Here is a 14,004-nt window from a genome sequence, read left to right as displayed (position 1 = left end):
GCCCAGGCTGACCGCAGCACTCACCTGGCCAGGCGCTGCCTCGCACACACTGGAGTCTTCCAGCTCTGGAAGCAGAGCCTGGTGGAAGGAGGGTGAGCCGGCATCCATGACCGGCCTGGCTGGGTGCCCTGCCCTCATAGGGGCCAGTCAAGCAGGGCCAGAGGCAGACCACCCCTGGGGGACGCAGGGGACAGCTCAGGCTGGGTGGGGGACACCACGGAGAGATGCTGTGAGTCTGAGTCAGCCCCTGGCCAAGGCTGGGGTCCAGCTGTTACACAGCCGCTTGTCCACCCCAGCCGACCCCCACACCAACCAAGCCTCCCTCCCAGGGTCCAGTTCCAGCCCCTACCTGCAGTGCCCCTTGTCACCACAAGGTGGCACTGTTGGCACTCCTGCTGCCCAGGCTGTGGGCTGGAATGGGGCCCCAGCCCCGCCCACCCCTTCTCCCAAAGGGATCTGAAATGGAGGCTCTGCTGGACCCAGCCAGGTCCCCCAGGGTCTCCCCTCTTGGGATCCAGGCGTGGGGGAGCCCCACCTTCCTGCAACCCAGGAGTTAGAGACCACGGTGCAGGCGCCTGCTGGCCCTGCCCTGAGCTGATCGAGGGGTTGTGGCCCTGGCCACCCGTGGAGGTGGGGACATGGCTCTCCCACGTGGTTTTTGATGTCCCACCTCCCCTGCAGGTTATCAAAGAGGCACGCAGGGGCTGCATGGGAGGGGGGCGGTTCTCGCCTTGAGGGATCCCTTCCCCCCACTGCTCTGCAGTCCCTAGCCAGGGTCTCTCGGGAGCCAGGGACAGCGGCCCAGCTGCCCCAGGGCAGGGAGTAGCCAGTGGGGCCCTTGTCCCCCCACAGCACCTGCTGGCCCGACACTGGGTCCAGCGCTCCCCTGCATGCCTCCGTGCGTACCTGGGCCGACCAGGCCCTGCAGAGGAGCCAGCCCAGCTCAGCAGCTGTGTCCACCCAGCAAGGGGACTGGAGCTGAGGCTCCCGAGGGCCAGGAGGGGCTGTGCCCCTTGGGCTCAGGGCTCCGGTGGCCCCTCTCATGGGTGACTTTGTGGGGGGCGTGGTGTCGGGGTTCCTCCCCAGCGCTCCCGGGGCACCCTGGGTCACAGGAGCAGCTGGTGTGGTCACCACCTTGGTGCCCTGGGTGGGGAGAAGCAGTGGCCAGCAGGAGGCCGAGAGCAGGCCAGCAGTCCCTGTGCCCCTCCACGGGGGAGGTCCTCTTGCATGGAGTTTGGGTCGGAGGAGCGGGTGCTGCCCGCACCCTCCCCACCCGCATAGCTGGAGTCTGCCCTCCACGGTCACCGGGGCTGGCACTGTCCCCCCACACAGCAGCGGCCACACAGGGACTCCAGCTGCCCTGGGCTGGACACAGGAGGAAGGGACACAGCCAGGCTCCACTGTGAGTCTGGGCTCTTTGGGGAGATCGGTGCCCAGCTCCAGGGTCCTCTCTGCTGTCCAGTCACAGACCAAGGGGCCGGGGACGGGAAGCAGAGGCGGAGGGACCCTCCCTCCAGCAGAGGAGGGACCCAGCCTGGCCTGTGCTCAGGTGGCCTCTCAGGACTCGGGGCCTGGGGGGGGGGGGTTGCACACAGGAATGGGGGAGGGGAGCAAGGGCAGGACCCTGGGGGCCAGACGCCACCTGGTGCCGGAGGAAGCTGGGTGCGAAGGCTGGAGGCCAGGCGGGCCCCTCCTCTCTGCTCTGCTCCCCCTCCCTGACCTCCGGGTGCTGCCGTGGGGGTGGCAGGAGGCGGCAGGGGATGGGGTGTCCCCCACAGGAAGCCCCTGGCCCCTCCCCTTCTGGCTGCAGCTGGGCCGAGGCCCATCCCCCCACCCCGGGCATGCGGCCGCAGCTGGAGCCCATTACACCCCAGCGCCGCTGGGACGGCCCCGCTAAGCAGTGACCCCCGTGCAGTCAGGAATGAGTCAGGCTGACGCTGGCCGCTGCCTTCCCGTTAGCCGTTAGCCAGTGCCCAGGGGAGCGGGGGCGGGGCCAGCCTGGCCCAGGGCCTGCCATGTTCTTGTCACCGCCACCCCACCCCCGGGCCCTGTCTCTCGTGCACTCAGGCAGGAAGCTATGGGGCCTCTGCTCCCAAGGACACCCCCACCCCCACCAGAGCTGGACTCCCCGGGCTTCGGGGGTGGGTGCTGCCGTGGGGGTCCCCACAGAGCCTGGGCCTCAGGGTGACCCTGGGCAGCTGGTCACTGGCCCAGCACCCATGGGAGAGGCCAGGTTGGGCTCTAGAGGAGGGGCACCCCAGAACCCCCCACCCACCAGGCCTGCCTGAGGGACAGAGCCAGGGTGTCCAGACCTGGAGGAGTCTCGGGGAGGGCTGGAGAGGAAGGCAGGAGGCCATGGGCACCCATCCACGGGGGTCCTGGGGGCACACGCTATGGCTGAGGGGCCCCGGCCAGGAGCCCCAGCCACGCCTGGGAGCCAGAGGAGGGGCTGGGGGGGGGAGCAGAGGCTCTGGTTGGGACCGGCACGGCTGCCCGGGCCCCCAGCAGCTAGCGTGCATGCTTGACAGGCAGGCGGCGGCCTGGGCTGTGGGGCCGGCGTCTGTGCATCTCCTGCTGGTCTGGCCACCCAGCGCGAGGGCCCCTCCCCAGGCCTGGCCCCTCCCTGGAAAAATGCCTCTCGGAGCCTTGGACCCGGAGTTGCCTGCCCACTCAGAGCCAGGAAGGGTGGGGGGCTCTGCTCTGCCCCGCCCCGCCCACACACCCCCTCCGTGGGTGGACAGATGAAGGATTGAGCCTTCCTCTCCTACCTGCGTCAGCTCCTCCCCCAGACCCCACTTTGCAAATTAGCTGTGAGACACCTGCCCCAGGTGGGCAGGGGCTGGACTTCCCCACGGCACCTGCACGCCTCCCAGCGTTCCCAGGGCCGGCTGGAGAGGGGACAGCGACACAGGTGCACCAGGGGCAACGGCCAGCCCTGTGCCAGCCGCTCCGGGACCCTGTGCTGCCTGGCGGGTGTCAGGCAGCCATCTCTGGGGTGTTTCAGAGACTGTGGGACACCGTCCTGAGCCCCGTGGCCAGCAGAGCGGACCGGGCACTGACCGTGCGTGGGGCTGGCCCGCAGGCCTCGCTCACCTCCCTGCCTGCCCGCATCCGTGAGATCGTGGCCGGCAGCCTGGGCGAGGAGCCCCCTCAAGGTAAGGCGGCCGGGGGCATGGGGGCGGCAGAACAGCATGCTGAAGCCCCTCCCCCAGGCCCTCCTGGCCGCTGTCTGCCTAGCACAGCCAGCCCACTTGAGCCCCTGCCCCCAGGCACCCGCCCTGGCCGCCAGTGCCCACCACAGCCCTGGGCACCGCCCTGGCCGCCAGTGTTCATCACAACCATGGGGTACCCCCGTGTCCAGCAGGGCCAGCACCACACCCCGGGCACCCCCTGCCCCCCCGTGTCCAGCAGGGCCAGCACCACACCCCCGGGTACCCCCCTGCCCCCCAGTGTCCAGCAGGGCCAGCACCACACCCCCGGGTACCCCCCTGCCCCCCAGTGTCCAGCAGGGCCAGCACCACACCCCCGGGTACCCCCCTGCCCCCCAGTGTCCAGCAGGGCCAGCACCACACCCCCGGGTACCCCCCTGCCCCCCAGTGTCCAGCAGGGCCAGCACCACACCCCCGGGCACCCCCAGCCCCCCAGTGTCCAGCAGGGCCAGCACAGCTCCTGTGGGACCGGCTTACGTCAGCCAGTGGTGCTTTGAGAACCCTAAGGCCGGCACTGGGGGAGCACAGCCCGCTCCCTGCTTTGCTGGGCCCTTGCACTCCACTGCCCACCTGAGGCCGTACTGCTGTGCTCGTGCCCCCCGGGTGTGGGCCCCAGGTGACCAGTGCCCGGTCAGCCGCTCTCGCTGCTCCCGGCACCAGGGACACCCCAGCACCCACACCCTCTGCTCTACTTGGGTGGAGATCTGGGCCTGCGTTGAAGTTGACAATAGCTGAGTGCTCCTGCAGAGAGGAGAGCCCACCCCCACCTCAGAGCCCCACCCACCCACCTCAGAGCCCCGCCCACTCCACCTCAGAGCCCCACCCACTCCCACCTCAGAGCCCCACCCACTCCACCTCAGAGCCCTGCCCACCCACCTCAGAGCCCTGCCCACTCCACCTCAGAGCCCCGCCCACTCCCCCACCTCAGAGCCCCGCCCACCCCCCTTCAGAGCCCCGCCCACTCCCACCGCAGAGCCCCGCCCTCCCTCTCAGCAGGCCTGGCTGTCTGTTGGGCCATGGGTGGACGCAGGGCCGGCTCTGGCCGCCCGGCTGACCTGGGTTTGCGCCTGCAGGGCCGCGGGAGCCGCCAGCGGCCTGGGCCGGCGCCCGGGAGGAGAGGGAGCTCCTGCAGGGGGAGCTGGTGCGGCTGGAGCAGCTGCTGGCCCAGGCAGGCGCGGAGCGGGAGGAGCTGGCCAGCAGGTGCAGCGCGGTCAGCGAGCTTGTGAGTGTGTGCGGGGTCACAGCCAGGCCCTCGGGAAAGACAGAGTCCGCCACGACACCACAGGCAGGGCGTCGGCTGGCGCGCCCACATGCCCCACCAGGCCACGGCTGAGCTGTGCCCCCCCGCCCCCTCCCAGCCCCCCCCGGGGCCTCCCCTGCCCCTCACTTCCCAGGCTGCGGATCAAGGTCTATCCTGGGGCAGCCATCGGGGGCTGGGCTGCAGGCCCCCACCCCCGGGCAGCACAAGCAGGCACTCCAGGTGTGGGGGCCACATTCACCCCACTCTCACCTCCCTGCCCCGGGCTTCGCCGTGTGGCTGTGCCGAGCCTGAGGGCCCCTGCCTCCCGCTGGGCCAGGGCTGCCAGCCCCTCGGTGCCGCCCCCGTGCACAGGGTCCTGAGCCTCCCAGCCCTGCCCTCAGCCCCTGCTGCAGGGCCCAGGGGAGCCCCCTGTCCACCCAGGGTGGGCTTTGTGCCCGGCGGCTGGGGCGTGGTGGGACCCGGCAGGCTTCCCGCCCAGATGCAGGCACGGCTGCGCAGGTCGGAGCTGGAGCACAGCGCAGACCTGGAGGAGGCCCTGGGCCGCCTGGAGGCCGCCGAGCAGAGGTGAGCCGGCCAACCCGGGCTCTGACCCGCTGAGCCCTGGCTGTTGGCCGCTCCTCCCAAGGTGTCTCGGTTAGCTTTGCCGGTGGGGCCAGGGAAGGGCCTGGGGCTGCCAGCCCACCTGCTGCAGGACCCCATTCCCCATCTCAGGGCCAGGCACGCGGCCTCCCAGGCTGCCCCTGGCCTGGGCGACTGTCGCACACTCAGAGACCACCCAGCCCCCACGCCCAGGCCCCCGGCGTCCAGCGCCTGCCCAGCAACAACCCAGCCTCTGACACAGAGAAGGGAAGAGCCTCGGGCAGTGGGGGGGGGGGGGGGGGCTCGAGTCCCCAGACGCCGGGAGGAACACGTCCCATGGTGGGCCCATCCCCCCGGCCCTTCAGGCCCCTCCGCGGGGTCCTTGCTTTCCTGGAGGGTTGAGGCCGGTCTGGGGTTGGGGGTGCAGAGCCAGGAGGACGAGGGGGGGGTGGAGGCTCAGGAATGGGGGGGGCCCAGGAGAGACGTGCTGTCTCTGGCACCCAGTCTGGGGCCCTCTGTGGGGCCCGGGGGTCCGTCCGTCTGAGGGTCTCGGAGGAGAGGCTCAACCCCACCCCCACCCGGCTTCCATCCCTGCAGGAGTGCCGGCCTCTCCCAGGTCAACAGCCTCCTCCGGGGACAGCTGGCGCAGCTGAAGAAGGCCAACGAGGCACTGGCCCAGGAGCTGGCCGCATCCAGAGGCCTTGTGCTCCGCCTGCAGGGCGAGCTGGAGCGGAGGGAGCCGCGGCCCCGGGCCCAGAGACAGGTGCTGCCCTCCGGCCAGGCCGGGCCCCACCCTGCACCTGTGGCAGGAAGCAGGGTCAGCAAGGCCAGGCCAGCTCCAGGTCCCGCCATGCTACACGCCACCCCCCACCACGGCCCCGCCAGGCTGCAGTGAGAGGACGGAGCTGGGGCCGTGTGCTGGCTCTGGCGTGGACCAGGCTGTTGTGAGCAGGCCGGCGCCCCCATGGGCCTGACCCTTGACCCCAGGGCTGCCCACAGCACCTGCCCCGAGGCCCCTGCGGTGACCTGGCTTCTGCCCTCACGCGGATGCGTCCCGGGCAGATTTCTCCCGTTTGGGGACGATGCTGTGCTGGCCACCGCTGCTGTGCTTGGCCTCTCCGCCCTGTCTGACCATGAGCCTGCGGGCCTGCTCCTGCTGCAGACCCTCAGGAGAGGACCACCCCACCCCTGCCGGGCACCTCATGAACCATGGGGGTCCACAGCATACTGGACACGGGGCTCGAGGCCCTGGGAGGGGACTCATGGTCCACCTGCAGCCCCATGGCCAGGTCCAGCAGGACACCAGGAAGTGGGAGGCGGGTGAGTGGGCCCCAGGCTGGAGTGGACGCTGGCCTCTCGCTTTCAGACCCCCCGGATGGGCCCAGGGGAGGCCCAGGACATCATTCTCCTGTGGAGACAGACCTCGGGGCTCCAGGCACAGCTGGCCGAGCTGCGGGTGGCCACGGAGCGGTCAGTGCCGCCTCCCCTCGGGGCACCCATCTGGGACTAGAACAGCAGGCCCGCGGGCCTCGGGGTACCCAGTGGAGGGCGGGCTATAGGGAGGACAGATAGACGGAGCAAGGTGGGGCCTGCCTCTCCCGGGGTCAGCACGCCCTGGGCCGGGAGCCTGTGGCCCCTCAGGTGCTGAGCTCAGCGATGGGGCTGCCCTTGTCTCGCAGGGGCCTGGCTGAGCTGCAGACAGAGGTGGCCAGAGCTGCCCAGCGCCTGCACACGGCCTGCCTGAACCTCGATTCCAACCTGCGCCAGGCGGCCAGCAGCAAGGCTGCTGCCCTAGAGAGGCGTCTGCAGGAGCAGGTGATGGAGACGCTGCAGATGCAGGCCAGGTGGGCGCCCCTCGGGCATGGGGGGGGATGTGGTGCTGCAGGCCAGGTGGGCGCCCCTCGGGCAGGGGGGGGGATGTGGTGCTGCAGGCCAGGTGGGCGCCCCTCGGGCAGGTGGGGGGGGCTGTGGTGCTGCAGGCCAGGTGGGTGCCCCTCGGGCAGGTGGGGGGGGATGTGGTGCTGCAGGCCAGGTGGGCGCCCCTCGGGCAGCTGGGGAGATGTGGTGCTGCAGGCCAGGTGGGCGCCCCTCAGGCAGGTGGGGGGATGTGGTGCTGCAGGCCAGGTGGGCACCCCTCGGGCAGTTGGGGGGATGTGGTGCTGCAGGCCAGGTGGGCGCCCCTCGGGCAGGGGGGGATGTGGTGCTGCAGGCTAGGTGGGCGCCCCTCGGGCAGTGGGGGGATGTGGCTGCTGCAGGCCAGGTGGGCGCCCCTCGGGCAGGTGGGGGTGGGGCAGACGCAGCTCCATGAGGTCTCATTTCTGTGCTCAGCATGGGTGCTGCCTGCATGCAATGTCTGGCACCGGTGTGGGGCACACGCCGCCCAAGACCACCGTCCCTCCCATCTGTGGCTACACTGTCCTGTCTAACCACTGTCCACCTGTGACCACTGTCCTGTCTGTGACGACGTCAGGCCTGAGACCACTGTCCATCTGTAGCACTGTCCACCCGTGGCCACTGTCTTGTCTGACAACTGTCTGTCCATGGCCACTCTCCCACAGGCTGCAGAAGTGCCCCAGAGCCGGCGGCCGGCTCTCCTGGGCAGGCTGAGGGTGCCCGGGCACTGACTTCTCCAAGGAGGAGACTCTGCCAAGGCAGCAGCCGGGGTCGCTGTGGGGATTCACTGTGGATGCTAGGGACGAGGAGAGGCTGCGTCCCAGCAGCCCCCAGGGAAGGAGCCCACCCCGCCGGGGGCTCCGCGGGCCTCACGGGGTGCGTGGGAGGCTCTGCACACCTCCGGGCTACTCCAAAAAGTGGGGCCACTGCTCCCCGGGAAGGCCCCGCCCTGTTGGCCATGGGGCCAAGACCACAGACCCCCAAGACGTGGCCACAGACCCCCAAGATGTGACCACAGACCCCCAAGACGTGGCCACAGACCCCCTGGCAGGCTTCCAGGTGCCAGCCCTCCCACCTGCAGGGCCCGGAGGTATCAAACACAGCCCACTGCAGGGCCTGGGCAGTGCCTACAGCGGGTGGGGCAGGGGCCTGGAAGAACTCCTTCCCCTGGACGCACCACTGTGGACAGCGTCCCGGCTCAGGGACCACTGGGGAGCTGAGTGGGGCTGGGTGCTTCACTGCTGACACGGGCAGGGCGGGGCCTCTGGGGCCGCTCAGCCCAGCCCCCACCCTGACTTTCCCCAGGCGCCAGGAGCAGACGCTGCTGGTACAGGAGCTCAGAAAGCAGGTGGGGAAGCCCGCGGAGCTGCCTCCAAGGGGACGTCCAGATGCCGAGGGGTGGGGGGGAGATGCTCTGTGTCCCAGCCCAGCACTGGAACCCTGTGTCACAGCCCCACATTTGCACCCTGTGTCACAGCCCCACACCTGCACCCGTGTCACAGCCCAGCACCCGCACCCGTGTCACAGCCCCAGCACCCACCCTGTGTCACAACCCCACACCCGCACCTGTGTCCCAGCCCCACACCTGCACCTGTGTCACAGCCCAGCACCTGCACCTGTGTCACAGCCCAGCACCTGCACCTGTGTCACAGCCCAGCACCCACCCTGTGTCACAGCCCCACACCCGCACCTGTGTCACAGCCCAGCACCTGCACCTGTGTCACAGCCCCACACCTGCACCTGTGTCACAGCCCAGCACCTGCACCTGTGTCCCAGCCCCACACCTGCACCTGTGTCACAGCCCAGCTCCCACACCTGTGTCACAGCCCAGCACCCGCACCTGTGTCCCAGCCCCACACCTGCACCTGTGTCACAGCCCAGCACCTGCACCTGTGTCACAGCCCCAGCACCCACCCTGTGTCACCCCCACACCTGCACCTGTGTCACAGCCCCACACCTGCACCTGTGTCACAGCCCAGCACCTGCACCTGTGTCACAGCCCAGCACCCGCACCTGTGTCACAGCCCCAGCACCCACCCTGTGTCGCAGCCCCACACCTGCACCTGTGTCACAGCCCAGCACCCACACCTGTGTCATAGCCCAGCACCCGCACCTGTGTCACAGCCCAGCACCTGCCTGGCGGAGCTGTCCTCCAAGGGGATGCACAGATGCCGGGGCGGGGGGGGGGCTGGGAGTGGGGATGGGGGGGGCTGGGAGTGGGGATGTGTGAGGGTAGGGGCTGGGGTGCAGTGCACGGCAGGGGTGGTGCTGGGACCGGGGGTGTGGTGGTGGTGGGGTGTGTGGCAGGGGTGGGGCTGGAAGGGGGTGCGGCGGAGGTTCAGTGCGTGGCAGGGGTGGGGCTCAGAGCGGGGGTGCGTGGTGCGGGGGTTTCCATGCCTCACTGAGCAACCTCCTGGCCAAAGGTGTCCCAGCACAACAAAGAGGCCAGCAGGCCTGGGAGGAACCCAGGGCCCTGTCTTCTGTCCTCGGGTGGCCAAGGGGGGAAAGGAGCGTCAGGAGGGGCAGGAAGGTCTCGGCCCCCCCCGTCTGCACCCCAAAGGTGGCCCAGGCGGACGATGGATGCCTGGATCTGGCCTGGAGCAGCGTGGGGCCCCCCCAGGGCCCTGCCAGGGGCCATGGCTCCCCCTCCAGAGCCACCCCACCGCAGCCCCAGGACTCCGCCCTGCAGGCTGTGCCATCGGCAGGACCAAGGGGAAGTGGGCAGCCAAGGTCCCTGGGCACGCCAGAGGGGGTGGAGCCAGAGGCCCCCACGGGGCACAGGGCCTGGCTCCAGCCCTCCCTGGCTCTCCCTGGGGGAGTTGGGGTCTGGCTGGCCGCTAGGGGGCTGACCTCGCACCCTGACCTTGAGCAGGAGCTGCCAGGGGCAGCCATGGCTGGGCTTGGGGAACAGCCGTCTGAGAGCCGGCGAGAGCTGCAGGCCTCGTGGAAGCACCTGACCGAGCAGGCACACGAGGGCCAGAACCTGCTGGCCCCAGGAAGGTGACCAGAGCCGGGCAGGGCGGGGCTAGGAACACCCGCCAGACCCAGGCATGTCCACCGAGACCCCGCGCGAGGCCCCGTCAGTGTGCCACCCCAACCCCCGGCCGTGTGCTCCCCTGGGGGCCCCCGAGGCCTTGGGGGCAGCCCCAGGTCACGGCCACCTGGTGCTCAGCCAGGGGCGCCCACGGCAGCCGGAGGAGGTCTCGGGGCTCAGGAAGGAGCTGGCGCGGGCACAGCTGCAGAGGGCGGCCCTGGAGCGCGAGTGCATGGGCCTGCGGCAGGCCCTGGACAGGGTATGTGCCCACACGCCCCCCACCCCCGCCCTGAATGCCCCGGAACCTTCTTTGGGCCACGTCTCTTCTCTTCTCGGGGGTCCCTCCACCCCATCCCGCCCAGTGCTTGCGAGCTGCCCTCAAGGAATTGGAAAGGCCCTCCCGGGGACCCCACTGGCGGTGACCTCTGCCCCCAGGCCGAGTCCAGCAACGCAGACCTGGAGCTGCTCGTCCTGCGGCTCAAGTCGGAGGGCGCGGACCAGAGGGACTCCCTGGCCAACATGGCTGCCCTCCTGGACGGGCTGGCCAGGGACAAGGGCACCCTCAACTGCCTGGTGCTCCAGGTAAGGCCTGGCCTAGCAGGGCGGAGCCCTGGTGGGGCGGGGCCTCTGGATGAGGCGGGGCCCCAGTGGGGAGGGGCCTCCTGGTGGGGCGTGGCCTGACAAGGCGGAGCCTCTGGATGGGGCGGGGCCTGGGCCTCTCTGTTAGGCGGGGGCTTGTGGGGACGGGGCCTCCAGATGATGAGGCAGGCTGGGTGGACAGGTGGGGCTCGCAGAGCCTCCGTTCCGTGGCGGCTGTGGGACTGCGTCCCACTCATGCCCCAGACCCCTCCCGCCCTGGCGAGAGCAGGTGTGTGGGAGCCCAGGCCTTCTCAGGGATATCAGCGCCCCCTGCGGGAGGCCTGGGCCACTGAGCACTGAGGTGCCTGCGGGCCAGCGCAGACCCCCCCCTGCCCACCTGTCGCAGCTGGAGCAGGAGCGGGACCGGCTGCAGGAGCAGCGGAAGGCGCTGGAGCAGGAGCGGGCAGATGCCGGGGAGCAGCTGGCGCGGGTGGAGCAGCAGCTGGCGCGTGAGCAAGAGGCGCGGAGAGCTGTGCAGCAGGCCTGCGCGCACCTGCAGGGCCAGGTGGACCAGGTGCGCACGGGCGCTTCCCTGCAGGGCCGCCTGCTTCGCTTGCAGGTGGGGCAGCGGCTCCAGTCCACGGCCCAGGGCTTTGCGCTCCTGCCCCGCCCAGCCCGGCCTGCGTCCCCGCCTCTGTAGTGTAGGTAGCAGCGATGGAGAGGAAGTGGGGCGCATGGGGTCTCCCCGTCCCGCCAGTGCGCCCATGCCGATGCCCTGACCCTGCTGGGCCAACGCAGCACCACGTAGGACAGCACAAGCTTCGCTGGACCTTTTTGGTTTTTTTCCCCAAAATTTATTTATTTATCTGAAAGGCAAGAGTTACGCAGAGAGGTCTTCCATCCCCTGGTTCACTCCCCAGATGGCTGCAACAGCCAGGCTGGGCTGGATGGAAGCCAGGAACTCGGATATGCATCCGGGTCTCCCACATGGGTGCAGGGGCCCAGGCACCTGGGCCGTCTTCCGCTGCCTTCCCAGGCCACAGCAGGGAGCTGGACTGGAAGTGGAGCAGCCGGGACCTGAACCGGCACACACGTGGGGAGCCAGGGTCTGTACCCCTACTTTGGTCTTTCCCTTGTCTGTGGAAGTGTGATTGACAGTCCCAGGGGCACTAACACCCCTGTGACCTGTGCCCCAGCCCCCTGCCTCCCCATCACCCCCAGCCTGTTCCAGCAGCCACCAGCTCTGCTTGTCCAGGGCAAGGGGACACGTGGGTCATTCCCGGCTCCGGGCTACAATGGCGGGCGCAGGCATGTGGTAAGCCCTGTGAGCCCCTGCTTGTTCTCCGCCGGGTCGCTTCCTTGCCACACACAGTTTACAACCAGGGACTCACCATCCAGCCCTTCCCTGCCATAAAAGCCTGCGGCCAGAAGCCGGCCGTGTGAGTCTGTGGATGGGCGTGGGGAGGCGGCGAGGGCGGCCCTGGCCTTCCGTCCTCACTCGAGCTGGCCTCGGGTTTGACCCCAGGTCGCGTTGCTGCCTTGATCTCACATTCCTGCTTCTCGTTACTGAGGAGTGAAACGCAGCCTCACCGGTGGATTCGTCTCATGCCGGCAGGCGAAGGGCGGAGGTCTGGTCCAATCGTGGGGTCTGGGAGGGGGCTGCAGCCCCGCCCTCCACTCCCTGGCTCACTGTGGGTCCCCTGTCCTGCCGACCACCCCACACGGCTGCAGACCGGGGCTGACCTGTCTTGCACCATCAGGCACCAGGCTGGCCCAATCTGGGGCTGTGCACATGCAGAGCTGGGAGCTCACGCAAACCCTCCTTCCCACGTAGCCGCCTCAGGTGTTGTTTTACCAGCAAACGTGCAGTGGGTTCCAGTTCTGCACCTGTTGGGACAGTCGCCGTTGCTGTCCTTATGAGACGTGGTCACTTTGGGGGCTGTTGGGCCCAGGGCCCAGTCAGGGCTTCTCTGATATGAACTCCGTGTGGTCACGGTTGAGATCCATTTCATAGTTTTTATTCCATCTGCGATGTCTTGCCAGCAATTTTTGCATGAGGGGTGCCAGTCTGTGATCTTCCTGTAAAGTCCTCGCCAGGTTTGGGACCTGACAGGTTCCACCTGTGATGACTCCTGTCCATCACGTCCTCTGTCACGACCCCCTGTCAAGTTCCCCCGTCCATCGTGTCCCCCCATCCATCATGTCTCCCTGTCCGTCGTGTCTCCCCATCTTTCGCATCTCCCCATCCATCGCGTCTCCCTGTCCATCATGTTTCCCTCTCCGTCGTGTCTCCCCGTCCATCGTGTCCCCCATCCATTGCGTCCCCCCATCCACCACGTCCCCCTGTCCGTCGTGTCTCCCCATCCACCACGTCCCCCTGTCCGTCGTGTCTCCCCGTCCATCATGTCTCCCCATCTTTCACATCTCTCCATCCATCGCGTCTCCCTGTCCATCATGTTTCCCTGTCCGTCACATCTTACTGTCTGCCGTGTCTCCCTGTCTGTCACATCTGCCCGTCCATCACTTCTCCCCATCTGTCGTGTCTCCCTGTCCCTTGCGTCTCTGCTCCTGCTGTCCTCTCTTCTCCTCATGACCCAGCCTGAATACATCCTTTTGTCTGCCTTCCAGATCCCAAGTCCTCTCTTCAGCCACATCACATTTCTTGTCACAACCTCGTCACATCTCCCTGTCCATCACATCTCTCTATCCCTCTCATCTCCCTGTCCATCGCGTCTCCCCATCTATCACGTCTCCCCGTCCATCACATCTCCCCGTCCATTGTGTCTCACCATCCACCACGTCCCCCCGTCCGTCGTGTCCCCCATCTGTCGTGTCCCCCATCTGTCATGTCTCCCCATCCGTCGCGTCTCCCTGTCCCTTGCATCTCTGCACCTGCCGTCCTCTCTTCTCCTCAAGACCCAGCCTGAATACATCCTTTTGTCTGCCTTCCAGATCCCAAGTCCTCTCTTCAGCCACGTCTGTTTTGCCACTGAAGCCATCCAGTAACTCATTGCTTTGTGATCCTATGTCCAGTTCCACCTTTAGTTCTGCCTCTTCTCGAACACATCGGTCAGCTGTTTTAAATTTCGTATCTGATGCCGGTTTCGCAGGGGTGGCCGTGTCTGCCCTGTGCTCCTGTCTCCTCTCACTCCTGGGCATGATGACAAGCAGTCACCCCCGCTTGAGAAGTGCAGGAGTGACACGAGGGTCTGCCACGCCCCTCTGCCAGGGAGGGATCCCCAGTGACCCAGCTGGGGACCGAGGGCCACCGTGAGCTCCAGGTCTCCTGAGGGGACACCTCTCTGTGACCCCTACGTACGCTCAGTGCCTTCTGCAAAGAGAACCTGACTCCTGGGCTGCTGGCCGGGCATCTGCCCTGGTGGCTTGGCCTCCAGTCTGTCCGAGGCCATGGCACTGTCAGGGCCCACCCTGGAGTCTCAGGTCCTTGG

The 14,004-nt window shown here is 68.4% G+C and overlaps 1 protein-coding gene across 5 annotated transcripts in view; it reads left to right on the top strand.

The window, feature by feature from the left end:
• CROCC2 (ciliary rootlet coiled-coil, rootletin family member 2) overlaps positions 1-14,004 on the top strand; it is a 42,706-nt gene that overhangs the window by 7,920 nt on the left and 20,782 nt on the right. For all 5 annotated transcript variants that reach the window (XR_011387030.1, XR_011387031.1, XM_051839335.2 and 2 more), the window contains exons 2-12: positions 3,005-3,155; positions 4,283-4,431; positions 4,949-5,034; positions 5,647-5,812; positions 6,416-6,519; positions 6,729-6,893; positions 8,248-8,290; positions 9,815-9,942; positions 10,115-10,235; positions 10,412-10,558; positions 10,962-11,129. Coding sequence is in view for 3 of the 5 variants with exons in the window: in XM_051839335.2 (XP_051695295.1) it covers positions 3,005-3,155; positions 4,283-4,431; positions 4,949-5,034; positions 5,647-5,812; positions 6,416-6,519; positions 6,729-6,893; positions 8,248-8,290; positions 9,815-9,942; positions 10,115-10,235; positions 10,412-10,558; positions 10,962-11,129 (1,428 nt within the window). In the remaining 2 variants the exon portion in view is untranslated. The remainder of the gene's footprint in view (positions 1-3,004; positions 3,156-4,282; positions 4,432-4,948; positions 5,035-5,646; positions 5,813-6,415; positions 6,520-6,728; positions 6,894-8,247; positions 8,291-9,814; positions 9,943-10,114; positions 10,236-10,411; positions 10,559-10,961; positions 11,130-14,004) is intronic.

This window comes from Oryctolagus cuniculus, chromosome 3 (genome assembly GCF_964237555.1).
Source record: "Oryctolagus cuniculus chromosome 3, mOryCun1.1, whole genome shotgun sequence".
NCBI classification, from domain to species: Eukaryota; Metazoa; Chordata; class Mammalia; order Lagomorpha; family Leporidae; genus Oryctolagus; species Oryctolagus cuniculus.
This window is presented reverse-complemented; position numbering and strand designations above follow the sequence as displayed.